At 36.7% G+C, this 26,295-nt stretch overlaps 1 protein-coding gene across 5 annotated transcripts in view; it reads right to left on the bottom strand.

The window, feature by feature from the left end:
* Window positions 1-26,295, bottom strand: part of IleRS (Isoleucyl-tRNA synthetase) — a 117,241-nt gene that overhangs the window by 9,555 nt on the left and 81,391 nt on the right. For all 5 annotated transcript variants that reach the window (XM_089096690.1, XM_089096689.1, XM_089096691.1 and 2 more), the window contains exons 9-14: window positions 24,673-24,863; window positions 21,299-21,505; window positions 18,813-19,010; window positions 16,527-16,665; window positions 14,411-14,553; window positions 8,722-8,968 (exon numbers count right to left, since the gene is read on the bottom strand). In XM_089096690.1, coding sequence (XP_088952816.1) covers window positions 8,722-8,968; window positions 14,411-14,553; window positions 16,527-16,665; window positions 18,813-19,010; window positions 21,299-21,505; window positions 24,673-24,863 — 1,125 coding nt within the window. The remainder of the gene's footprint in view (window positions 1-8,721; window positions 8,969-14,410; window positions 14,554-16,526; window positions 16,666-18,812; window positions 19,011-21,298; window positions 21,506-24,672; window positions 24,864-26,295) is intronic.

Here is a 26,295-nt window from a genome sequence, read left to right as displayed (position 1 = left end):
TTTATCACCTTTCTTATACAGTGGTTTAATTAAGGTTTCCTAAAACAGTTAGGTACTTTAGTACAGGAAAATGAGCTCCAAAAAGAGGTCGACCCGAAACAAATTGCAACAGAAATGATTTTTACACCATCTTGCAGAGAAAAAAAAACTGAACAATATATCCATTTTCGCATATTCTGAGTCGACGCAAAATAACGGTTTTTTGGCTTTTAATGCTATTTTTTTCGTTATTCGAATAAATATCGCAATTTTCGTGGACATCGGTTTTTCTTGAACGGAAGTATGATTCTAACCCAAAATAACATGGCGAGACCGAAAACGAAGTCGGATTTAGCGTAAGAAGCACCATAAAAAAGTAACTGTATTTTTTCGACTTTTTTCGCCTAAAAAATACAATTTTCGTTGTAGCCCGATTTTCTTGAATGAAAGTGTGGTTCTGACGTAGAATCACGAGCTGAGATCGAAAATAGAATCAAATAGGTTGTTCACTGAACCAGAAAAAAAAATCGTAATCATTAATGAATGATCTACATTTTTTTAGAAAATAATTAGGGAAAGTGAATTACAAACCGAACTGGTTTTCAGTGGTCAGTATCGTAAATCACACTTAAAACACTCTTCGTATACAATTTAGGGTCAACCCATAGTGTCTAATCTTCACAGTCTATTAAATAGAATCAATCTTATAAAAAATACAAAATAGAGAATCAGATTCCGACTAGTTTCACAACTTTTTCATTTGGAATGGATTAACGACTAGGGTTCTAGGTTCTCTTCATCCTTGTTGCTGTCGATTTTTGGGGAGTTGGAACACATTGTTCCCTTGCAGGTTCTGCATGCTGAAGTACAAACTAAGCCGTTTTTAAAGCAGCTACACCTCGCTGAACTACACTGTACACGACAGGAGCACTTCACGATCTTTAGGAGCATACGCGGGGCTCGTGGGAGGTCAGTTGTCAATGGGTACGAGAAGTCATCTTTATTCTTCCATCCCCATTCCTCGGCTTTCAGTTCCGGATCAGGCTCCCCGGTCCATACCTGAACTTGATAAAAAACTCTATAGCTATGAAACTTGGCTGCATCAGAAGTTGGTGGCAGATATTCTGGGTGAACAAAAGAGTTTGCCGTTGTCACTTTCTTTTCAAAAACTTCTCTGCGGAGTTTGTTCAAGTTCCCTCCTTTCGACGAACTGTATATGATCAGCAGGGCGTCTTCACCAGCGGTCTTGATTTCCTCCTTCGAAGCGGACTTCTGCATGAACACTGCAGCTGATGTTCGGAAATCATTGTCTTCTATCAGCCTCTTCAGTGCAAGACCTTTTCCCACACCGTGGATTCGCGAAGTAGAGTCACAGCCTAACAGGGCGTGAGCAAAAAGGATCAGATGACAAGTATCTTGTCCCAGTTTCTCTTTCAGGGTGTGTATGTCCCATATTCGGGGAGCTTTATTTTACTTTGGCTCAAGTGGAAGAATAGTTTCTTGCTTGACAAGTCACAGTGGTAGCATAAGAGAACCAATAGATCGGTATCGTCCCCAACTACGGCAGTGTCGTGATACCGTGAAGAGGCAACAGCAGCTTCCACAATCGGGACATCTGCGACATCTGATGCCTGGGAGACAGAGACACCATTTGCACGGAGATGATCAGCCAAAGCGCAGATAAACCTGGCTTTGTTTTTCTTGCAAGATAAGAACTCTTCTTTCTTCAGCTTGAGCTGCATATCTGCTGTGAAGAAGATCTCACGGCAAACTGTACGACTCCTCAACGAGTGAGCCATATCTTTTATGGAAGCCCCACCATCGTAGCCGTCGAAAACGATAGTGGCAGAAGGGTACTTTCCTGTCACGTAAGTTGCATAATGGTCTAGAATCTCCAGGTATCTTTCATTGTTTGTCCATGGTATCCTGTGCAGCAGAGCTCCACCGTCTAGGATATATCGAGTGCCTTCGGGGAGGGGAAATGAATGCTTCTCAAGGTTGCACGCCTGGGCTATGGTCTTCGCAAGTTCTGGTTTGTTCGCAGTCCGGAGCATGCAGGAGCTGTCAAATAGTGACACTGGGTAGGAACACAGTTCGTGTTGAAAGTACTCAGTTTCCGTAAGATTGATCCTTTTCGCGATCATGATAAACCTCTGAAAAAGAAGAGTCGGGTCTAGTCGTTTGCAGTCTCCCCGTTGACTTTTCGTTGTGGTCATAAGGATTGACAGTTCTTTTCGTCGAAACACAAATTCAGAGACCACCAGTCCAGACATGGCGTCAAAGACTTTTATGCCAACATCTTTGGCAGAATCAACGTTGGCAGACGGATAGGCAGTTAGACCATTTGCTATGCTTCTTAACTGAACATCTCCCTCAAATGGTGAACCCCTTTCCAGAAACTCGATAATCGTCTGCGTATCTTTGCAGTATCTCAGTTGCATCGGCTCTGACATCTCCTTGTGCTGATCGCTTGTAACGTACAGAATTTGTGAGATACGTTCCATCAGAAGGTTTACTGTAGAGCAGACTGGTCGCGACAAAACCCATAAGGACCTCTGAGCCTCTGTCATGCCGCTGCCGTTGGTAAGGCCACCACAGGTTTTAAGAGAGCTCCTGTTCAATGACAAGATCCTAAGCTCTGTAAGCTCCTGTTCAATGACAAGATCTGTGGAGAGTCCAGCCCAGAATCTATCAGAACGTCTTACTACATGCATGCCACTCTGGAAAGCCTGGTAGACCGTAGGATGGGTATCTTGGAGCTTGTCCATTCGCTGGAGGTAAAGATGGCATGATTTCGTATAGTGGTTGTGTCCTGCAGCCGCCAGGTAAGGTAACATGTCTGAGGTAGACTTCAAATGGAGCTCCCATGACCCAGATCGTTCTCCTTTTACAAAGTTTCGTAGAATCGCAACCATGTCCAAATACTGGAACCAAAGCTTTGATGTTCGACACTGGAGCAGTTCTTTTCTCTTTCTGCTGATGAATTCCTGTATTTTTTCTAAGGAAGGATTGCCTTCTGCAACCTCAGTAACTACTTCCTTATTCATCAGTTTCTCGTATAGGTTTCTGAGTTCCACAATTTCTTCGGATTGTAGTCTTGGCTCATCATCACTAGCTTGGTTGTCGGCAAAAACCTCAGAAAGCAGAATGGCGTGTAGCGCAGCGTCAATAAGTAAATGTCCACGTACTGCTCTCGCGATCGCTTTTCCGCTGAGAAGGTGGGGAACAGTATTGGGCGCATACACGTTTTCAAGAACCTCTCTGAGTCCTGACCCATCCATGATGTAACCCACTGCTCCAAGAAAACTCATCATGGTATGGAATCCGCCAAGTTTCAGGACGACTTTTGAAAGTGCACTTCCTGGTGAAGCCGCTTCGACCATTTTCATGGCTTTCCACCACAAGGGTTGGTCAAAGGTTACGACGGGAGTAAATCCATGTCGCATGGCCTGGTCTACAATAAAAAGCAAAGTGGAGTAAATACAGGTGTCGTCACTAGCTGGGAGATCGATCATTGGGAGGAAAACAATAGACGATTTCCCTGGGTGATTCCCCACCATAAGTGCTTGCTGCGTGGCATTCCAACCCGGTCTTGGAGTTTTCAGGTACCAGGAGGAATGCCAGAGGATTTCAAGGGTAGAGTTAACAACTGGTTGAAAATCTCTCAGACCTTCATATCTGATTCGCGAGAGTATGGAATCGTCTGATTTATGGTGCACAATGCGTATCTTTTGAGCATTTCTTATGTCATCGGCAGTGGGATTAATCCTAGGAATGCGTATTCTAGCAGAAGTTGACGCTGGTGTCACAGAGGCAATGATACCCATACCGTGGAAAGTATTGTTGCCATCGAGAGTGCAGATATCATGATCCACGTTGTCGGCAACGTGGTGAATAAACCCGCCAGGGAGAATTTCATCCAGATCCTCAACTGCGCTGATGGCTGAACATCTTTCGAATCGCCGAACTTCATAGTACGACGAACAGAATCCCATTGCGTTCAGAGTGTCGATGAGATATCGCGACGCAAAGTGATGATGCATCTGTACACCCAGACCTATTTGCAGAGGTGCAATTACAGCTTGTGGTCTAGCTGCTTGTATGATCGCATGACCAATACTAGCAATCTTGAGGTCTACGGTCTTCCCAACAAATATTTCCCGAAGAAAAAGTCTGAGGCTGTCAGGTACAAAGTTCACAGCTTCTGAAGTGGTTGACAGTTTTTCTAAAACGTCGTAGTCGTCTTTGTTTGTCTGTAGGCCTTTTATGTCGTTTTTCAACAGTTTCGCTGCAGCGCAAAGCAACTGTGCTTTTTCCTTCTCGGGATCTGCAGATCTTGCTTCCACATGATACTGATTTAAGATTGATTACGCAGTATCCGTGAAAGTCACTACATTCGACTTTCCGTCGACAGTCGAGATGAGAATTCTAGTACCGAAGTGCTCGAGAATCTTTTTCTTCATATAAACATTGCTGTAAGGTTCAACATCCACTTCAAGAGCGTCACGCATCTTTTGAACTACATCACTGACTGTTGTCTGTTCTTCGTCAGTCCTTTCAAGAAACTGCATCGCTTTTATGAAAGCATCCGTTTTCACCTCGTCCTCTGGTCTGCCTGACCTTCTTCTCTTTTTCTCAGGCTCACAGTTCATGTTCTCGTATTTGAATGGAATCCCTCGGCTTGTCCGAAAGTTATTGCTGCAAAACTGATGGTACACGGCATCAGCGGCATGAAGGTCTGGGACGGTGCATATCCTTCGGTAAACACTGACTGCCCAGTCATCATTTCTCAGTTCGCATGTTTCTTTAATTGTTTTGTCAAAGTCTATGGTCCGAACGCAGAAAACATCTGAGCCTTTCCGGTGTGAAGCTGAGAGGTCAACAGGGCAGCCACAAAACAAGCAACACTCGTTAAACCTGAACTGTGAAGTACTCGACCGCAACTCTTACTTGGCAGTGGAAATTTTAGCTAGCCACTCATCCTTTCGCCTTTGAGTGTCATTGTCAATGTTACGCCTGTGTGTATAATTTTTTCTGCATAACTCATGGACCTTCTGTCCGGCAGTGACCACAACGGTATCCCTTCGAATCTGACTAGATTGTTTAATTCCAGCAGCTCCTTTCTGTGTAATAATCGTGTAATGTGAGTCGTCTTCGACATTTATTTTGCAGATTCTGCAGTGCTCCAACTGAGTAGACATCTCGCTATAAAAAAAAAAAATAGTTATTAAGAAAAAAATATCTGATCGAAATTTTAATAGATTTATTTTGTTAAGCCTTGTTGAAAGGTCCAGTAATAATGTCTCTAGGGATGTCAACGTCCCCAAAGTCTTCAAGACAACGGCTATAGGCAAGGCAATTACTTCATTGTTGCACATGGATACGTTATTGAGAGGGCTATGTTTGTTTGAACTTTACTTTCCAAGAAGACGAGGGATATTCAAATGAGCCTTACAGAGAATGTTGAGGAAAGTGTTGAACTAAATGAAAACACGTTATGTTTACACAGATTGTCAAAAGGGTGAAACACAGGAATAAGTAAGTATATTAATTGGGAAAATTCAGGGAATGATAAGGGATATGATCAAAAGACAATATTTGCATGCGACCAATACTACTTGAGCTACTACTATCATACTTCTCCATTTACAATACTGAGGGGAAAGTTGAACTAAATCCAAAGACGCTGTGTGCATGCACAGCGTCAAACTAGCCTAGCTCAAGAATTAATTGGGGTATTAAGTTGGAACTTTCAGAGAATGCTTAAAGGGGAAATATCGTCTCATCAAAAGGCAATATGCGCACACTACTGCTAACGCTACTGTTAGTGCAACATTTACTACTACTACTTCTTTTGCAACTAATTTTAAAGTTAACCTGTCGTTTTGTTGTGTTCACCTTTTGTTAAATGTTTTTTTTCTGGGGACGTTTTTTTTATAAATATTTGGCGCTTTAAAAAAAAAAAAAAAAAAAAAAAAATTAAAATGACATGAAAAAACAAAGAATTTGACGCAAAACAGTAAAGTACAATAATTTATACTTTAAACTTTTAAATTATTAAGTTCCGAACCACCATTATAAAAACCGACTTATTACCTGCGCTAATCATTCATCAGAACACTAGCAGATTCACCGGAAAGTATTACTCGACTGCTAGATGGCGGAATTTCGAATAAAAATTTTTCTCGGGGTAGATGGCGAATTTAAATAAAGGTTATGACTGTCACTGACCGGAACTAGTTTTCTCCTCGACTTTCTGGCATTACTTGAGGTCTTCGTCTAATTGATTTCTCAGTCAAATCTTGGGAATAAACTTTGAAATCTTTAAAACACTGAGTGATGAATGTGACGATTTTAATTTTTATTGCATTACGTATCTTCGAAGTGTCTTATACTAGTGCCTAGTTCAGGTATTTTTACGAACAACCGATCATTTGTTAAATAACAAGTGCCGATTGATTGTCTTTACAAAAATTACCGCAACGCATATTGATGATAGTGAAACTTTTTTGTTTTGCACCAGACACCCAATCGGACTTCATTTTCTGTCTCAGCTTGTCATTCTGCATCAGAATCATACTTCATTTCAAGAAAAACGGTCGGATACTAAAATTATATTTTTTTCCGGAAAACGTAAAAAAAATCGCACTAAAAGCCAAAAAACGGTTATTTTGCGTCGACTCAGAATATGCGAAAATGGATATGTTGTTCAGTTTTTTTTTTTCTACAAGATGGTGTAAGAATCATTTCTGTTGCAATTTGTTTCGGGTCAAACCTCCATTTGCCTGTACTACTTCCCCTTTTTCAAAAATCATATTCATAATCTTCAATAAGTTATTTCTAACCTCAGAGGCACCATATTTAAGAAACTCATTTCCCACACTATCGGCACCTGGAACCTTATTATTTTTTAATCCTTTTAGTACTGTCGCTAATTCTTCCTCACAAGCACGATATTCCATTACATCCAAGGTATTACTAACTTTTTTATTTTCCTCAATATAATTTCCTGCAACTCTATCTCGGGTTAACATATTCTCAAAACGTTCAACTCATCTTTCTTCAACTGTATCCCTAACACTAATTATGGCCCAATTCCTATCTTTAACTGGGACAAGTCCGGATTGACTACACCCTCTCAATTTATTAACATGCCAGTACAATATTTTACTATTATCCCGTCTAGCTGCATCTTCCGGATCCTCGGCAATTTTATCAAGGGCCTCCACTTCACACCTCCTTAGTTCATATTTTAATGTTTTCTCCACTTTCTTTACATTCCTTTTGTATTCATATGATCTATCGCTCAAATAATTTCTTGTACAACCCCCTTTTCCTCTCTATTAAAAACATAGCTTTTTCACTAATATTCCTAGCTGCGGTCCTAACTTTCTTCCCTAAGACACCATCAGCAACTTCACAAATTGTTTTTCTAAAATAATTCCAACATTCTTCCACATTGTTAAATTTTAAACTTTCGAGTTTAGTATTCAACTGTTCCTAGAAAGTTTCTATCATATTCTCATCCTGGGGTCTACCAACATCATAGCTTCCCGGGAGGTAGTTACCCTTCCAAAATTTCAGCTTTAAATTAACCCTAGACACTACTAGAGGTTCATCTTTACTTTTAACATCAATAAAAGCACTGTTATATACCCTAGTATCTTGTATTGATCCTGCTAGTCTTCGGTTTACAATAACATAATCAATAAGGATTGCTGTCTTACCATCACATGAATACCATGTTAACTTATGGGCCATTTTGTGACAAACACCGTATTGGTTCGTATACTGAAGGAGAGACTTAACTTGAATGTTATACCTACAAAATTACAAAAGTCTGTACCCATTACTGTTTTCTTTTCCTACACCAAATTTACCTAGGCTAGGATACCATCCACCCCTATTTCTATCGACATGGGCGTTAAAATCTCCTAGTAAAAACATCATATTTCTGCCTGGGACCCTGTCTATTTGCTCCTGTAACTGTAATTAAAATTCATCTGATTCACTAGTATCTCCGTCAGTCGGTTCTACAGAGGCATATACTACTTTAACTGATACCCTGAATTTTTTAGTCATAAAATAAGCAATTAGAATTCTATTGTTAATACCTTCCCAACCTAAACAAAACTTAGCAGCTTCCTTATTCATCATGAGCGCTACTCCCTGTCTATGTACCCCATCCTTCCTGCTGATTAAACAATGCTCAAGCACACACAAAAAAAAACTTGAGAAAGCTTTTGAAATGTTTTGAATAGCTTCTTTTAATACTTGAACAAATTCAATGCAAGGAAACAGATGGTTAAATAAATGATGATAATAATTCCTGAAGATGTCACTATTTGTAATATTTCCATATTAAAATCATAAAAGAGAAAATATAATTTTTTTACTGTAACACGACTTATTCTATTGTTTTTAGAAGGTTTAGCGGACAGTAGCCCTACTGTGTTTGTGGTAATTTCTCTTCATTTTCATTTTAACTTGAATATTTGTTTTCATTTCTGTTTGTTTTAAGATTCGTTTATTCGTCGCAGCATTTGTTATTTTTATGCCTAATATGATAATTTATTTCCATTTCTCTCAATTTTGGATTTCATTACTTCATTCTTGGTAATTTCGTTCATTTGAATTATTATAGGAATTTATAATTTTTTTTTATCTTAAGTTTCAAAATGGCTCTTTACTTTTCTCTGAAAACATTTTTTTTAAATAATAAAACAAAAAGCAAGTTTCTACCTTCATCCTTGGTCTGTTCATTTTAATGTACCAATTGTTCAGCTGGTCTACAAATTTTATAAGTCTTGGTACAACCGTGTACAATCGATACGCGCCCATTTCCTGACGTACGAACTGAAGGAGAGACTCTGTAAACGACAGGATCCATCTATCCATAATGTTGTCTGGAGTTTGCATAGTACCTTCATCATATAAAAATTGTTGGCATTCTTTGCGTTCAAAACGGCAAGAGTTTTGTTCGAAAAACCTATAGAGATTCAAGTTTTAGTTTCTAAGGTATACAACAAAGAAAAAAAGGGTGAAATCAGTAATACTTTTCATAAAATCTAATCAACAACTTAATGTGAACTGTAGCTTTACAAAAGTCCACAAAATTTTAAATGAACATCGAAATAGAACCATTTTAGCAAGTTAAAGGTTATTAATTGTCGTTACAACATCGCCGTAAAATAAATACAAAAAAATCATTTATAAAATTGCTATGAAAGTTTCAAGGCTCTTTTTGGTACTTAAATGTTATAGCGCCTGTGTTAAGTTCTTCATCTAAGTAGAACCTGTTTCTCTGACTAAATATGATGAAAATATAATACTTTAGAAACTAATTTGGGCTATATATATTTGCACATTAGGGGGGTAGGGGTAAGGTATAGCAGGTCTGCATGGAAAATGTGTTAGGTATAACTATCCTGATATTATAAAGTAAGAACTGTTTTCTAACTTAACACTGTCCAAATACTTTACCCCCAACCCCCTAATGTGCAAATATATAGCCCAAATTATATATTTCTCATCTATTCTGTCACTTGTCTTTCTAAGCTGAAAGAAACCAACATATAAATCGCTTCTACAGTGCGTCAATGGATGAAGAACTTAACATAGGCGCTATAACATACAAGTACTCTCTTTTTTACAGTTTTATCTAGATTTATTTGCATTTATCATTATTAAAAACCAAAAATTATTCAAAGGCTATAATTTCGCAATAATGCTAAAGATTTTGATAGAATTTCCCAGTTGAACTATAAAAACCATGAATCTGTTTTCTTTTTTGTTTTGGTTTTGAAAAAAAAAAAAAAATTAGTTCTCATTTATTCCTTAAATCTAGGATTGCGAAGATTTTCACTTTACAAGATTTAATTTCTCATGATTTCATAGATGGTGTTGACTACAATTATATCACAACAATTTTGAGTGCGTTCGAACGTGTCTTATCTGACTCATCTCCAACACAAACGTCCCTGGATTTAATATGTAAAAGATAAAAGCAAATGCTCATCCGATAGCTTATTGCTGATGAACTGAAATACTGTGGACAACTAGGAAAATAACAACATTAGTTACGTTTGGTAAACTACAAACAAAGTCAATTTACAAATCCCTACAGGTGTGCCCAGGGTCGTATCCAGGATTTTTTCGGGGGAGGGAGGGTACAAAAAACGTATCAAAATTTGTTCATATTCATTTTTGTTACGATTTTACGAGTCGGGGGGGGGGGTCAAACCCCCTATCCCCCTTCCCTGGATACGGCCTTGAATGTGCCGAATTTCGCAATTACTGTCCCTTTTTTCTCTGCATATACCTTTACAAACTTTTTCAATTTTTGAAAAGGCTGAATTTTTCCTTTACATGTGACGTCGCTGATCCTGTCTTTTCCCGGGGTTAGTAGCTGCAACTAATTCGACAACTAATCCAGACCGTTTTAAGTAGCAACCTCCCTGAACTCTGGCATCATTTACGTCCAGTGAAACGCTAAGGATAAGTAATGGGGCTGGTCAGATAAGCAAACTTGGGATGTTCGAAGACTATTTATGGTTTCCAGACAAAATGTTAGAGAATTGTGGAGTCGCATAGTCGTAATAGTCGCCTGGCCGTAAAACAGTGTAAAAAAATTGAAGTTTCTGAAATTACCTACAGTTATATTTGAAATTGAAAAAAAGCAACTTCAAGAAATATTATTTATATTTTCTTTTTCTGAAGTAAAATCTGAACTCGACCCGTCAACATTTGTCGAAAATTACGTTTAAAATTCCAGACTTCAAAATATCTACAATCAATAACAGTACATCATTTGTGCATAATCGTATTAGGGACTTCAGAAACAAAAATATCCGAAAATAAGGTAAAATACTATACTATTTGTATTAAGAATGTTTTAGCAATATTCCTATTATCGAATTTTGTAGATATATAATTGCGAAAAGACAGTAGTGTGGGGGACCCTTATGGGTCCCCCCCCACACTACTGCCCAGATTAATAGCTAAAACTAGACTCAGAACCTAATTAATACACAATAGCTATATCCATTGTATTTGGGTATAGTTGGACACAATGGATATATCGTTAGGATATATCCATTGAGGCTTCTTGAATAAACCTTTTTTAAGCTCCGTATCAATTTGTAATGATTCAGAGAAAAGGCTTATTCTTCCCTTCAATAAAGGGCATCACAGTTGCAGTTCCATAACCCAATTGAGCGTACCCCCCCTCCCCCAAGAGGTGTTTTCATATACAAAGTCTCTCATTCCATCAGATTTCTCTGAGTCGTATGTTATTTAGGTGTATCTACAACCAATTATAACTTTTTTGTGTTTGAGTATTCTAGCAACAGAGACTTAAAAAATGTTTGATAATAAAACTGAAATTTGGAATATTTCAGTGAAACTAGGTGGCTCAAATTTTCCTACCCAAACTGGTATAAAATTTCAATAAAATGGACCTGTATCGAAATTCATAACTTTTTTTTATAACTCGTTGACTTGATGTATTATTACATAGGTGTTCCAAGCTATGACAAGTGCCAAAAATAAGCAGTTACGTAAACGATATTATCATTTTCTTATTAATATCATATTTATAAACTATGCATTAACACTAAATTAAATTTAAACATTTTTTTTATATCCTGCCACCATCCTATACAAGCATTTGATAGCTCAAAGGTTAATATAAATTGTCACGACTAGCCATACCGTTACACAAAAAGAGCCTCAAAAGCTGTCTAGTTGCCGGTTCTAATTTTACTGGCTGATCCTTGTTTTCTCACCTAACTCCACATTTTGCTCTCTTACTAAACAGAATTTAGACGCAAACACAAAAATTTCCAAAGATAAAATAAAAACAATTGAAAATATTTATGACTTGCAGTACAGTACTAGTTGTATAGCCTAGTTATAAGCATTGACACCATTGTCGCGGCGGTTGCGTGACCATGAGGATGGTTTAGGGGTTTGAGAGGGAGCGGGGTATATTTGCACAACAATCGAACCCAAGTAGCTCATTTTATGTTGTGTTACAAAACATATTATTAAACACTATTATACAATAATTTAAAAAAAAAGGTTTTTACTTCTTCTTCTTAGGTAAGCTTCGTCTGATGTCGCATATTTATATTTTGTTATAATTACACTTGTAGTATGGTAAACTAATTACACAATTACCTTTAATAATGCCAGTACTTTCCCCACAAATTCCAAATTACGAGGGCTGCAAGGATGACATTGGGCGAAAATTTTCAATTACGCAACTATTTGTTTCTGTTTCTTCTTTAGATCAACTTTGTCTGATGTCAGTTTTTATATTTTGCCATAATTACACTTATAGTATGGTAAACTAATTATATAATTACCTTTGAATTTTGCCCGTATTTTGCCAACAAATTTCCAAATTACATAGTTACACCACAACCCATCACTTACATTTTTTTATGTGAAATTCTTTCGATGTTTCAGCATTCGACATAGTGGGCAATAAATTTGAAATTCCATTCCAATAACTGTACGTTTATACCATGAGAAACAGAAATTTGTAAGCACACTCAAGAACACTTTAGGCGCGTAAAGTAGTTATTATTTATTATTTTTATTCTATTTGTTTATCATAATGTATATTGAACATCAATTTGATGGTCAGTGTTAAAAAGATAAACCACCTTATTTCGTTTTCTTGTTTCGTGTGCTCAAAGTTTTTAGTGATGAGAAAAAAGGCGACTTCTGTTTTTCCTTTAGCGTAATAGTTTTAGCACTCAAGTTTGCCAGCAGGCATAGTACAAATAAAAATGTTCCACTCTGTATTTTAAACTTCTATATATTATTAAAATGAGCCCTTCCTACTCATTTTTAATCGAGAGATGTATCCGGTTCATCTTTTAGAATTATTTTAGGAAATCTTTAGCTTTTTTTTTACCGTAATCCAAATGTATTTTAGTAAATATTTTCCACTATATTTTGAACCAATTCTGATTTCGGATTCCATGAATCACAATGTCTACAAATCTATTTTTGCTTAAATTTATTTTTGCCTAAATTTATTATTTTTGCCTAAATTTAAATAAATTTCTTTATTTTTAATTTAAAAATAAAGAAATTAATATTTGCCTAATTTAAAAAATAAATTTCTTTATTTTTGCCTAAATTTAATGTTATAAAAAATTTATATGTTATCAAAAGAGTATATCGGCAATATCATACCAATGGCTAATTGTATTAAGTTGAAACTTCCAGCGCTTGATGAGGAGGATGTTCAACTGACCAAAATGCAAACGTTAATACTACTGCTGCTAGTGCTATTGCTGTTAACACCACTACTAGTCCTACAACTGGTACTACTAGCACTCCAACTACTACTACTGTGACTGCTATTACAACTATGACTAAATGTACGAAAGTGAACAAATACAAAACATACTAAAAATGTAACAAAATATATTTTAAATCTTTCCAGTTTTTTAAATTTAATAAAGACAAAATTATTAAGACTTTAAGGAGTAAAAATTAGTATATGTACGTTAAATTGTGATCCACATTCATTTGTTGTTTTGTAAAATAATCTTGGTTGTGATACGTTATTTTTTGTTGTTTTTTTCCGATATTAAGAGAAACAGCAACATTCAGCTCGAAATAAGGTGTTTTCAGAGAAGTGAAAATTATTTTATGGTCTTTAGAAGATATAAGGGGAGTCGGCCCCACTCACCTTAGTTTCTGCTAATTTTGAGTTTGACTCGATTATCTTTTTCAGTTTCTCTTCTTTTTGGGTTTTCTTTATTTATTGGTTATTTCTATTCATTTTTGGTTTTATGTAGCTCTATATTTTTCTTTGAAAAACTAATTTAGTAGAAAGTATTTTTAAAATTAATCTTTGAGATAAGAGAAGGTGTTATGAGCATAAAAGCGGGCATTGGACAACCATACATTACATTAATGGAGGAAAAGTTTTTTGTAAGTCTATTCGATTTTGCCTGGCAGCCTTGCTAAACTAGCCCCCTGACTGATAGACAGATGCTATTTAGAGGTATATCAGTAGAACTTCTCTAACAGTAAATCCTAGACAGACTCTATCAACAGGAAACCATCAAAACACTACATAAAACAAAAAAGTATATTGTAATGCAGCTGTTGAATATTCAAAAATCATAAATGTACCATGACATCGAGCCCCCACCCCTCCCTCCCATGTTAATCGTACTGGATTTGTTTTCCAATATCAGACGTTTGTCGGTAATTAATGTATATTTCGAAGATTTTTGTTTTAATTTTATTCAACTTTAAAGCGCAGCAACCAAAATTACAGTAAAAGGGTTTTGCGGTAGAAGCTATTAAAATGACACCAGGGAGCAGTCCATTAAAAGACTGCATTGCACACGTATAACTGAGAAAATACCATCAAAAAGTAAAAAAACGAAGATATTCTTACTTGTAGGCATTCAACCAAGGAAGCAAAACATTTTTGACAATTTCTTTAACACCGTCTTCTTTGAATTTGAGGTTTTCTCCTCTAACGACAGGACTGTCAATCAGATATAAGCGAAGGGCGTCGGCTCCATATTTCTCAACAACCTCAAATACAAGAAATATTTTCAAACCTACGTTTTCAAGATTATGGTACTTACCATAGAATAATAAAACATGGCAGCTAACTAGAAAATAATTAAGAAGAGCTGAGTCGGAGAATTAGTAAAAGAAAGAGTTTGACTCTTAGTGACCGTAAAACGATTTTCCATCAAGAAGCCATCAATCCACGGCTAATTGAAGAAAAAGCCAAGACAGATAATCTGAGTGAGAGGCACAACTGGCTCTTAGTGACTGTAAAACAATTTGTTCCACACATACTCGTAGTTATTTAGAAAAAAAAAAACGAAAAACCAAAAATGGCCGTTGGTGACGCTGTGGCCAGTAATAAAAAAAAGAAGCACTGACAACCTAAGATTTGTCCCTGGCTGTCCTTTTGGGGTTTTAATCTTTACTAAGAAAAAAGAGGGAGAAAGGTGGAAACTTTAAGAAACTGGGTTAAGCGGCTTTCACACTACTAACGTAATTTCCTATGCTAAGGGCTTAGGTTACGTTAAGTGAAGCATAATCTTTCACACTTCAACAGGTTTCTCTCACTCTAGGCTAACATAAAAATCTCTAAAACCATTATATTCGTCATCTAAAATTGTCACAATCATCGCAAGTAAACTATTCAAAAAATCAAAAACGTGGAGTGGAGCTTCAAGCTCTCACTAGGCGTGAACGGCTGTCTAGGAAAAGTTTATAATTTATTTTCAAAATTTATTAATTGTTCATTCAGGGTCCGTTCTATTACGGCTACACTGACTTTTTATAACATAACATAAAGTTGCCCTAACATGATAACGTAACATAATATTCAAAGCAAAGCCCGAGTCTGCTTGGCACTGCCTACGTTACCGACCAAATTTGTTCCAAGAGATAAAAAACGTAAAGTAAATGCTTAAATTATGTTAGTGTGAAAGGTTCTACGGCTTAGTGCTGTCTTTAAGTTTGAAGCTTTAGTCCCAAAAACTTACTATAACTTGAACTTCCGCTCCTATATTCCTTGGTTTGGATAATCAGTTAATAGCAGAGAATGGGATGTATAACATAGTAGTTAAAATAGCACAACGCCATCTTTTTAGTTTTTAAGGACGCAAACATTTTCTTTCTAATAACAAATACAAAATAATAATGGTTATTCAACCGATTTTAATTAATAGGCTCGCAATTGAAGCAACCCCAAAATAAGCATTATCTTTCACATAGCCTTATGTAACTATTCTATTGAACTTGGACTTATTCGATACTTGTTGGGGGCCCAAAAATTTATGGATAATAACTAAGAATAGAAAGTTGATGACCATCTTTAGATGTAAAAGTTAGTAAGTAAGTATGACGGCACTAGACCCTTAAGATCCAAAATGGCGGTGCTGATCACCGTTTCGTGGCACTTCAGCCAGGAAGTGCAACGGGGGCTGGGGGCCAGCCATCCTGCGCTTTCGCACACCCTTCCTGCTTACCTTCCCCAGATTTCTCCAGGTACCCATTTAGAGTTGGGTCGACACTGGCTAAGCTCACTACTCTATCATGTTTTGTAGAAAAATGTTAAGAGTTAGATGGAGAATTATCAGCACAGGCAATATCAAGATATAAAATACAGTGCTGAAAAATAGACAAATGAAAAAAAAACATCATGGCGACATTTGGAATACAGAATTAACTAATCTATACTTAAGGTACTATTACATATTCATTATTAATGAAAATTTTCTTCATTATTAATGAGCATAAATCTAAAAATCCTTCAACTCATAAACTAAGCTTTCCAATTTTCTTCCCTCTCCTGAAATTAGATGCAAATTTCCATATATGGGTTGTTTCATATATTCTAGTCAATAATTGACTTACTTTGACCAACTCCCCTCTGGTCAAACCTTAAATCCTAAGTTAAGTTTTGGTTTCCGGAATGATACAGGGTTACTCAAAGTAGCTCAGAGTTTATATTATATTATAAAATAAAGGGACTTTTGACCCACCTCCATAGGATCTGGGTAGTTTTTCTTGCTTTTAGACATTTTTTGCCCATCTGAGGCAAGAACTAATCCGTTTACAATCAGGTTCTTGAATGGGGGTCTCTTGAACAACGCTGTCGATAGAACAAGCAGAGTGTAAAACCTGAAATACAAATAGAATCTACAGGAAGCAATATAGTTTCCTAAGACCACACTGCCTTTTCATCACGTACAAATAATAGTTCAACAGGTAAAATCCTTTTATTGGACAGTGAAGCACAATGATAAAAATCCTGGATATTTCGATCACTTACACAGCAACCGTCATAAGCAGATGACATTACAAATGGCGCAACTAGTTGTAGCCAACTAATTTGACACTTATCCGTAAGCTCTGGGCCAAGGGGTCCGACGTAAAAAGAAAAATTATGTGAAACCAAGCAAGCAGTGTGAGTATTCATGTCGACTCCTTGAAGAAACAATAAATGACAAAAAAAGGGTTTTTTAATAAGAGCACCTATTTTACACACCTTTGGAATTTTATAATTAGTTTAATTGGTTGCTGTTGATTTTCAAAATTTGTTCTTTAATTCTAACAAATATTAGGTTAAACAAAAACAAGTTTTTCAACTAAAAGTGAGGAGAAACATTAAAACTTAAAAGGAACAGAAATTATTACGCATATGAGGGTGGGTTGCCTTCTGCTCAATACCTCGCTTTTCAAACTCAAGTTTTTTAGTACTTTTAAAAAAGCTTCTTATTGTTCTAATTAACTGACCCTTGTGTTTCAAGAGTCGTTCTTGAAGAATTGGGAAAAAAGTCAAATGTTAGCGTCAAGAGCGAGGTATTGGGGAGGGAGACCCCCCTCAGATTTGTAATAATTTATGTTCGTTCTAAGTTTTAATGTTGCTCCTTACTTTCAGTTGAAAAATTTCCTTTTCTATATTTAATTTAAACAAAAATTGTAATTTTTTTATTTAAAAAAGAATTTCGTATAGGATTTCTGGCGAATTCCCCCAGTGTAAAATTTCCCCTGAAAAGTTTACCCCCTGTAAAATTCCCTCCTCATGGAGAATTATCCCTGTGGAAAATCGTGAACAACTTTGGCGAAAAAAAGGCGTGGGAGGAAGGCTAGATACCCTCTAATATTTTTGGTCACTTAAAAAGGGCACTAGAAATTTTAATTTCCGTTCTAATTAGCCCTCTCCTGATATTCTAGGACCATTGGTTTGATACGATCCTCCCTGGAAAAAAACAAAACAACAAAAACCAAAACAAACAAATAAACACGCGTCCGTTATTTTTCTTTAGGCAAAAAAAAAAATCAAAATTCCACATTTTTGAAGATGGAGACTTCAAATCTCTACAGTAGGGTCCGGTGATACGCTGAACCTGATGGTGTCATTAAGATTCCTTGACTTTTAAGGGACATTTCCGCCTGTTTTTTGAAAATCGGGCAAATTTTCTCAGGCTCATAGCCTTTGATGGGTAAACTAAAATAATGAATCTTATATATTTGAAATCAGGATAATAAGCCAATTCTTTTAATATATCTATTGATATCAAAATTCTGTTTTTTAGAGTTTCGGTTACTTTTGAGCCGCGTTGCTCCTAACTTACACTTGGTTACCATGAACTCTTTGATTCAATGACAGCACGTTTGGAGGAATCTAAAACGTGGCTGGCAAATAATGAAAAAAATGAAGACTATTAGCCCAGTTTATTTACTGCTATCCTCTTATGACATGGCTAGCCCTTATTCCCTTTCGAAATTTGCTGGCCCTTCTGCCTCCTTCCTTTCAACCATACGCAGAAGTTTTACAAAACAGGGTCTTTAGACGAATTTATTATTCTTAAAGTGCCCTTTTGTGATGTCACCTCGGAGAAAACGCATAAGAAATGTTTAATGTATAATTGGGCGATGTTAATAATGTTTAACCTACTTTTTGGTACTGTCTCGAAACTTTTCATGTTAACTTTGGTCAATTCTTTCTGATTTTTGTTTCATCCATTTCTGCAAAAATGAATCCCTCATTTGCAGTCGAACTTCAAGGACTTACAGATTTGATAGACCAAAGGGAGAAATGAAAAGCAAAAAAAGGAAGAAAAAAATTGCCAGGCTACAGGACTATGACCAAAGCAAGGGATGCTATACAGCTTGGGTAAATTCTAGCCTTTTTGTCCGATATGATTTAACAATCTCATAAATTTTCAATAGCATCAGTTTATAACCGCTATAGATACACATAAAGTATTTCGAAACACCCAATATAAAACAGAACTTATTGAAAAAATCTTTGATAGGCTCACCATCCTCGAGTCTGGTCAATTCCTTCTGCAATAAAGTCAGCAGGAAAACAGCTTTCAAATTTTTCTTTTCCCTCAAAGGGGTAATGAGCTTGGGCATAAGGCATGGATCCAGACTCAAACCAACAATCAAAGACTTCAGAGATGCGCTTCAATGGAGGCATGCCAGGTCGTTTTGACGGAATTGTAATGTGATCAATGCTGCAACAACATAATATTAATGTGTATTACACAAAACTTCTAATTAATCCTTTTTAATTACAATCAAAACATCCGTTCTTTCTGACAAAACCCAAGCAGTCAGTTTCTCCCTGGTGACATTGTAAGTTCCCACTTCATTTCTAATTATGGTTAGCAATATTGACGGTGAGTTTTTAACAAATGGAAATTTGTTGATGATTTAACAGCCTCAAAAACACAGCAGAAAGATTTCAAGAATGAAATCCTCAAGCAGATATCAGATGAAGCTTAATAATGTTATGACAGTCAATTCATCGAGGTCAACAACTTTAACAACAAAGTTTTGCGGAACTCTATCAGTTTTTTTCACTTAGCCTATAGTACTATTAGATTGTTCGGCAATAAGCTACCAAGTGATTTCATATGGGACAGGACAATTACTTACATTCTACAACGTGTAAATGCCTCAGCTTTTACCTTAGACTCCTTATTAAGCTCTTAGACTTCCCGTATCTACTTGTTTGAGAATACTACTTCCCCTTTTAGCATCAAGTACTTGAATATGCCTGTCTTTTTTGGCATTCTGGCTGCGCTAAGAAATTTGTCAGACAGAATAGAGGCAACTCGAAACATCCGTAAGAAGTCCTTCTATGATTGAAGAAGTTTTGATTCCTACAGACACCACTCTTTTTGTGTTAAAATCTCGAACTAAACAAAATTATAAGGGATATTTATAAACAATACCATCATTAAAGCGGCTCAGGACCAGAAAAGTAACTTTAAAGATTTGTTTATCAAAGTTTATTAACTAAGATTGAATGCCGTGCAGACATTTTGTGGCGTTGTAAGACCAAACAAGAATTATAAGACTAATTCGCTAGATTGAGTTTGGTTCACTCTTGCTATGAAGGCAAATCTGATATTTTATCACTATTTAGCAGCTACAGGTAAATTCAGGTCATTGCACAAGTTATGCGGGGCTCCCACAACGTCAATAAAGTTAAAAAGGTTTTTTTTTTATGAAACTACGAACCATACAATTTGTCCCACTTACACAAGGATTTCGCCTTTTTCACTTCACAGCAATTTTTCATAGAAAATAACTGAAATTATCATGCGTTGAACTGAAAAACCATCTTTTCAAGCATTTTTTTCTTTTTAATAATATATGAAAAAAATTCGTTGTGTAACCCTTATTCTTTTACGAAGCAAAATATTCAAAAAAATATACACTATTATATATGTAGACACTAATTTGTTTGTGGTTGATTTGACATTTTCCACAAGTCTTCAGCTATTCCTTGAACTTAGTGGACTTTCTAGAAAAAATTAAACAAAGTTCAACTTTTTTCATAAAGTCAACAAAGTTGTGCCAGGTGAATAGTTTATTAACTTTATAGACAGCTTTATTAACTTTATTGACGCCATGGGAGCCCATCATTAGACTTGAACTATGAAAACACCGACCTCCAACTTTGGGGCGCATTACATCAAATGTAATGCATTACATCAAAATACCAAAAATGGACTTGGCATACTTTATTACTGAATGCCCTAAATATTGGAAGGTACGGTGATGACAGTGGCCAAATATGGCTTTGAAGCAAACACGCTCCGAGAAGCGGATAAATATTTACTAGATGTTTTCCAGAGAAATTGCTTACGGATTGTTCTGGGTACCCGACTGACTGACCGTATTTCAAACAGTAGGCTGTACGAAAAATGTGGTTCAATCCCGCTTTCTAGGGCTACAATAAAAGAAAGGTTGGGGTGGCTAGGGCACGTTCTACTGATGAAGGATGATAGATTGCCGAAGATTGTCGTTTTCAGCCAACCGTCTAAGGCTAAACGGAAAGCAGGTCGTCCTAGTCTAGGGTGTCCTGGGAGGGTGTAAAGTGGGAGGCTTTGAATAGATTGGGATGGAAGAGCAGCGTGCGTGGCTGTGTTAGCCTCAGGTGACTTGGTGCTGCGGTGAGTTGTTAGTAGTAGTAGTAAATATAATTGAGAAAATGCCTGTAAGAAATATGAAGAATGCCAAGTCTCAAAGAAGATAAAACATGCCGATTACTAAGCCTACTCTTTAGTTCCAAATAGCAATAATCCCCCCCCCTATGCATATGCACTATAATTTCTGTCAATCCCATAACGGTTTCAAATGTAGAAAGTAGAGTTTGGAGTTATCACAACAGCAAATTCGTCCCCCCTTTAAGTTATCAAAGCAACCCAAATACAGGCAACCCAAAAATAGATAGAAATAATATCGATAATTTGCTGCAAGAATAGAATAAAGAAAAGTAAACAATTCCAACCTTTCTCTATGGATATCTTTGACTTCAGAAGTCAAACCAGCCAATTCTTGGAGTTCACCTCTTGATCCAACGCAAACAATTTCTTTACCATCCTCGGAAACCCAAAGCGGAATTGGAGTTCCCCAGTAACGGTTTCTGCTGATGGCCCAGTCTCTAGCATCACGTAACCAGTTTGCAAATCGCTTCTCTTTGACAAATTCAGGAACCCTACAGAAAAATGGAAATTACAAGCAAAGTAAAAGAATTTATTAACATAGTTTACTCACCGAAATTACATACATCCACGTAGATGCAACCTCTATATCTTCCAATATCAAAAAAATAGAAAGCTCATTTCAGCAACTAGCAGCATAAGTATTAAAACCAATATATTGGAAACAAAGGCAAATGCCTATACAAAAAAAAACTATCAAGTCTCTCTTCTAAATTCATTAGGATCAAATACTTTCTGTCTGTAAAAACAGTCCTCTCTATTCTCAAATGCTGCGACGCAGCCAAACGTCATAACGTCTTCGGGTTTGCATAGCAATTCCTATACTGTTTAGTTTTGGAAATTCCATTGGCCAATGTCTTTATAAAATAGTTCACCTCTACATTTGAAAGAATAGGTGCTAATGTAACTTTAAAAAAAAAAAAAAAGTAATTTGTCCTCCGGTCGCGTTTTCAAATGTCCGTGAAACATTTTGTACGAACAGATTAGGGCTTTTGACAGAAAACAATAAGTAAGATTCTGAAAATCTTGACAAGACAGGCAGTCCCGGTACGGCAGATGAATTAGAAAAGTAGGGAACTTCGTCATTCTTTTTACACCCTCTCCAGGATGTTTGTATTTGTTGAAGCATAGGCGAGAAGATAATTTGTCTGGAATTCAAGAATAGATCGCACAGGCATTTACTTAAGAATGTTTTTTGTGGAGGGGGGGGATAAAACGGAAAACGGAGGCCTAATAATAATATAAAAAATAAAGATTTGAATAAGAAGTATCCATGAATATTAACAAATTGGGATTTGAGGGGGGAGCGGCCACAACCCGAAGTCTCCCTTTCCGTGCGTGTCTATGAGATCAAACCACAGGTTGATGCAGGGGAATCAGTAGAGAAACCATTTCTAGACAAAACCTATTATTTTTGACCCTTTTGGAGTGATCCTTTTCTAATGATAACAAGCTTAGTTTTCAATAATTAATGATGCCTAAGTCTTGTTCGGAGTCGATTTTGAAAATGTTGTCATTCAGCATAAAAGATGTCTAGATAATCTCGTTTCTAGCTATACGCAGGCATTTACTTTTTTTTAATTTGTGAAATGAAATTCGTTTGTACCAAGGGCTTTTAGATAGAAATGTCAATCAAACTCAAATTTTGCACATTATGGTCCTCTTATTCCAGAGGCTTATGGATATAAGTTTTGAACCGGCTGGACAACATTTTTTAAACTGTACTTTTTGTGGATTAGGGCTCCCTTGTGCCAGGGACTTATGAGGGTAAGTTTCAAACTGGTCAAAGACGAATAGTTTTTCGGCCCATTTTCAGGAAAATTAATCGGGGATGAGAGACATTAAACCACATCTTTTGTATCTTGATTTAAAAAAAAGTACTTGCCCCACTCCCACCCTCTACCCTTTATGAATTTTTGTGTGACTCATTTTGGGCCCCCTAACAACCTCGCCTCCCAAAAAAATATGTGGTCCTTTTGGTTTGGAGAAAAATATCTGAAAGATTCAAGCCAATTGGGCAGCTAGAACCACACATACCCGCTCTTTTGCGATTATAAAACTTAATTGTAAACAACGGACAATTTGCATAATTCAGAAACCTTGCCCCCAGGCCTGCGTGGGTCGTGCTTTCCCCGAAGGTATATTTATTTTGTATTTCAATTTTTCTTGAAAACTGGATATCAGGAAATTCTGATCCGACATCACAGAGGGTTACACGGGTGCCTAGGGGCATGAAAGGGCACCTACTATCACTTTCGATTACTTTCACTTACGATCCGATTATTGGTTGCCGGTCTTTTCATTGTGATCCTCAGAGGGCAATTGAAATTTCAATTTCTAGTAAAAAAAGGCCCTCTCCCAAATTTCTACGACCCCGTGTTCAGCACCACGTGGTTGGAAAGATATAATGCAAGGGAAGCATTTCGCTCGTTACAAAGTCAACGCTAGTGTTTTGACTCTAATAATTGATTGTGGAGTATACCATTTTACACTGTGTATTTACTTTTTACGCAAGTACTGAAACTTAACGCGCTGTTTAGAATCCGTTTTTTAAATACAGAGTTACGTTCATATATTTCACGCCTCATCATATTTGTGTGGGATTTTAACAAAAAAATTTCAGTCAAAGTCTGTGTTTTCTTGCAGTACATCTGTGTGGCCTCGGGCACCTTGGTACTGTGATGGGTTGTTAGCAGTAGTAGTATGAACAGAAAATGATTACCAACAGTTGCTGGCAACCTTTATTAACACTAAACACAGGATAAATTTAAACACATTCCTAAAGAGGGTAATTAATGATTTTAGAAGTCAATTTTGGCACCAATGTAGAGATAAACATCTAAATCCATTTTTAACCAAAATCCTCATAAGAAGGAGCAAATCAAACACAGGATATACCCCGTGACAACAGGTACAAGGCAGCAGCGAAAAAATTCTGGCTGCGGAAGTTAAAGCATAAATTCTTGTAGCACGATTGACAACATATTTTGTCAGGAAAAATTTGGTAGCAATTTTTCCTGCAGGAATTTTTTCACATTTCTACAGAAGATTAACCTGAGCGTTTATCATCAAGTCAGTTATAAGACAAAATTTGAATGTGCATAATTACTGTTGTTTCCAAGGAAACACTAACACAATATTTGTTTTCTCGCGTATAAGTAGATTCTTAGAGCAGCCAAAACTAAAACTCTAAATGGAACCAACGCACTGAAAGCTTTCATTTTGAAATCTAGCCATCATTTTTTTTTTATCAGCTTCTCTGACACAGAATCAAACTTACAAATATTGGTTTATACTATGATTTGATTCCGACTGCTATTAGCTTTCTGTCTGTTAGCTTCTAAAACTTGAAATAATTCAATTTTCCGGGAATAAATTGTAAAATTAGTTGAAAACTTACAACTTTCTGAAACAAAATACTTAACAACTTTATCAAGTGGCCTCCATTTTTTTTTTTTGGGGGGGGGGGGTGTTCGGAACTCGCATGATCTCGACGAGCAAAGGGGAGAGGGAGAGAGAGAGAGACAGAGGGGGGGGGAGAAACAGGGGGTAAGAGTGAGAAGAGGAGAGAGCGAGAAAATATAGAGAGAGAAAAGGAGGGGAAGATAGGGAAGGAGGGCGGGAGGGAAACGGGGGAGAGAAAGACAGGAGGGAGACTTACCAATAGGTTTGCTTGCTGTTTTCTAGAAGATGTTCCTGTAAAAATTCTACTTTGACAAACCAGGAAGGGACTGCTTTATAGATAAGAGGCGTGTTGGATCTCCAGCAAAACGGATAGCTATGTTTCAGCTGTGCATCTTGTATAAGTCGTCCCTTTTCTTTTAAAGCCTTAATGATATTTCTATCAGCATCCTAAAGGAAAAAAATAAATGAACCAATAACAGAAATCAAAAGTTTAAACATATAAGACAACATCTAAAAGCAAGGGGTGTACCCGTGGGGGGATTAGGAGGAACTGATTAATCAAAATTCCATGTAATTGTTTCTTCTTCTTCTACTAGACCTTTGTCCTGGATTATAATCAATATAAACAGATTTGGTAATTCTTAATAAGGTTGAAGGTTGCTACAAGTCAAAAATACTCCCCCTGAATTAATTAATGTTACCAAGCCTAAAAAGAGATTTTACTCCCCCTGAAGTCTCATTTCCTGATCTGTCAGAAGTGAAAATACTGGGAGTCATTTTCTCCAAAGACTGTTCTTTTAACGCACATGTTGACAGTGTAATTAGGAAGGGTAACACTTCCCTTCAAATACTGTCTAAAATGTGGCGTATCGGTTGCGACGTCAAGTCTCCTCCGCACCCACCTTTACTATGTGCGGCCAGTCTTGGAGTATGCATGTCCTGTATGGGGCCCTTCCGAACTACATACTGCTCGCCTAATGCACGACCTAAAGTCAGTGCAAAAAAGGGCAGTTAGAATTATCCTGGGATGTAGTAATATTTCCAACCAAGAAGCACTCAATAAACTTGGAATCCACTGCCTTGAGTGAAGACTGAGACAACACAATCTCATCATGAGATTTGGAAAAGCATTGCTGTCAAACCCAGCCCACCGTGATATTCTCCCCGCAGATGCCCCACCAAACAGAAAGACCAGACAAAAACTCAAACTGACACCTATACGTACACGAACAAACCAATATTGTAATTCATTTTTGCCATTTTTTACGTCTATTTTTAACTTGTAATGTTGTAGTGTTTATGTTTATCCATGTTTAATATGTAATGTTGCGCCATTATTTTTTACTTCTATGTTTAACATGTAATGTTATTGCAACTGTAAATTAGCCAAGAGCTACGAAATTTGTGTAATAAAGCGTTCGCGTTTTCTCTCTAAGTGAACGAAGTTAATTATTGTAAGTTATGCGAGTTAATTATTATAAAAAAGAGTCTAAAACACTTCTGAAACTTTGACATTACGCTTCGCCACTGTTTCTGTTGTGTTTTCAAAGTGCTTGTTTCTATTCTGTATGCAAACAAAAAATAAAAACAGAACAGAAACCGATTATCTGTTTTTAATTTACCTTTTCTATTCTGTTTCGGTTTTTATATTAGCTATTTTGTCCTGTTTCAGTTTTTTTTTTTACTTTTTTCCTCTGTTCTTGAATTTTTCTAGTGAAAAGACATTCAGGAGTTTCAGACAAGTTGTTCATGAGGAATAGCAATCTACGTTTCACCGTGAAAAACCAACTGTTTCCAGTTCCCAACTGTTCATTTACGCAGCAGCATGAATTATTCTTATACATTCATAAAGGGCCATATACAGGATTTTTTTCGGGAG

This window comes from Artemia sp. Qi Xiang Cuo, chromosome 11 (assembly GCF_049724085.1).
Source record: "Artemia sp. Qi Xiang Cuo chromosome 11, ASM4972408v1, whole genome shotgun sequence".
Classification (NCBI taxonomy): domain Eukaryota; kingdom Metazoa; phylum Arthropoda; class Branchiopoda; order Anostraca; family Artemiidae; genus Artemia; species Artemia sp. Qi Xiang Cuo.
This window is presented reverse-complemented; position numbering and strand designations above follow the sequence as displayed.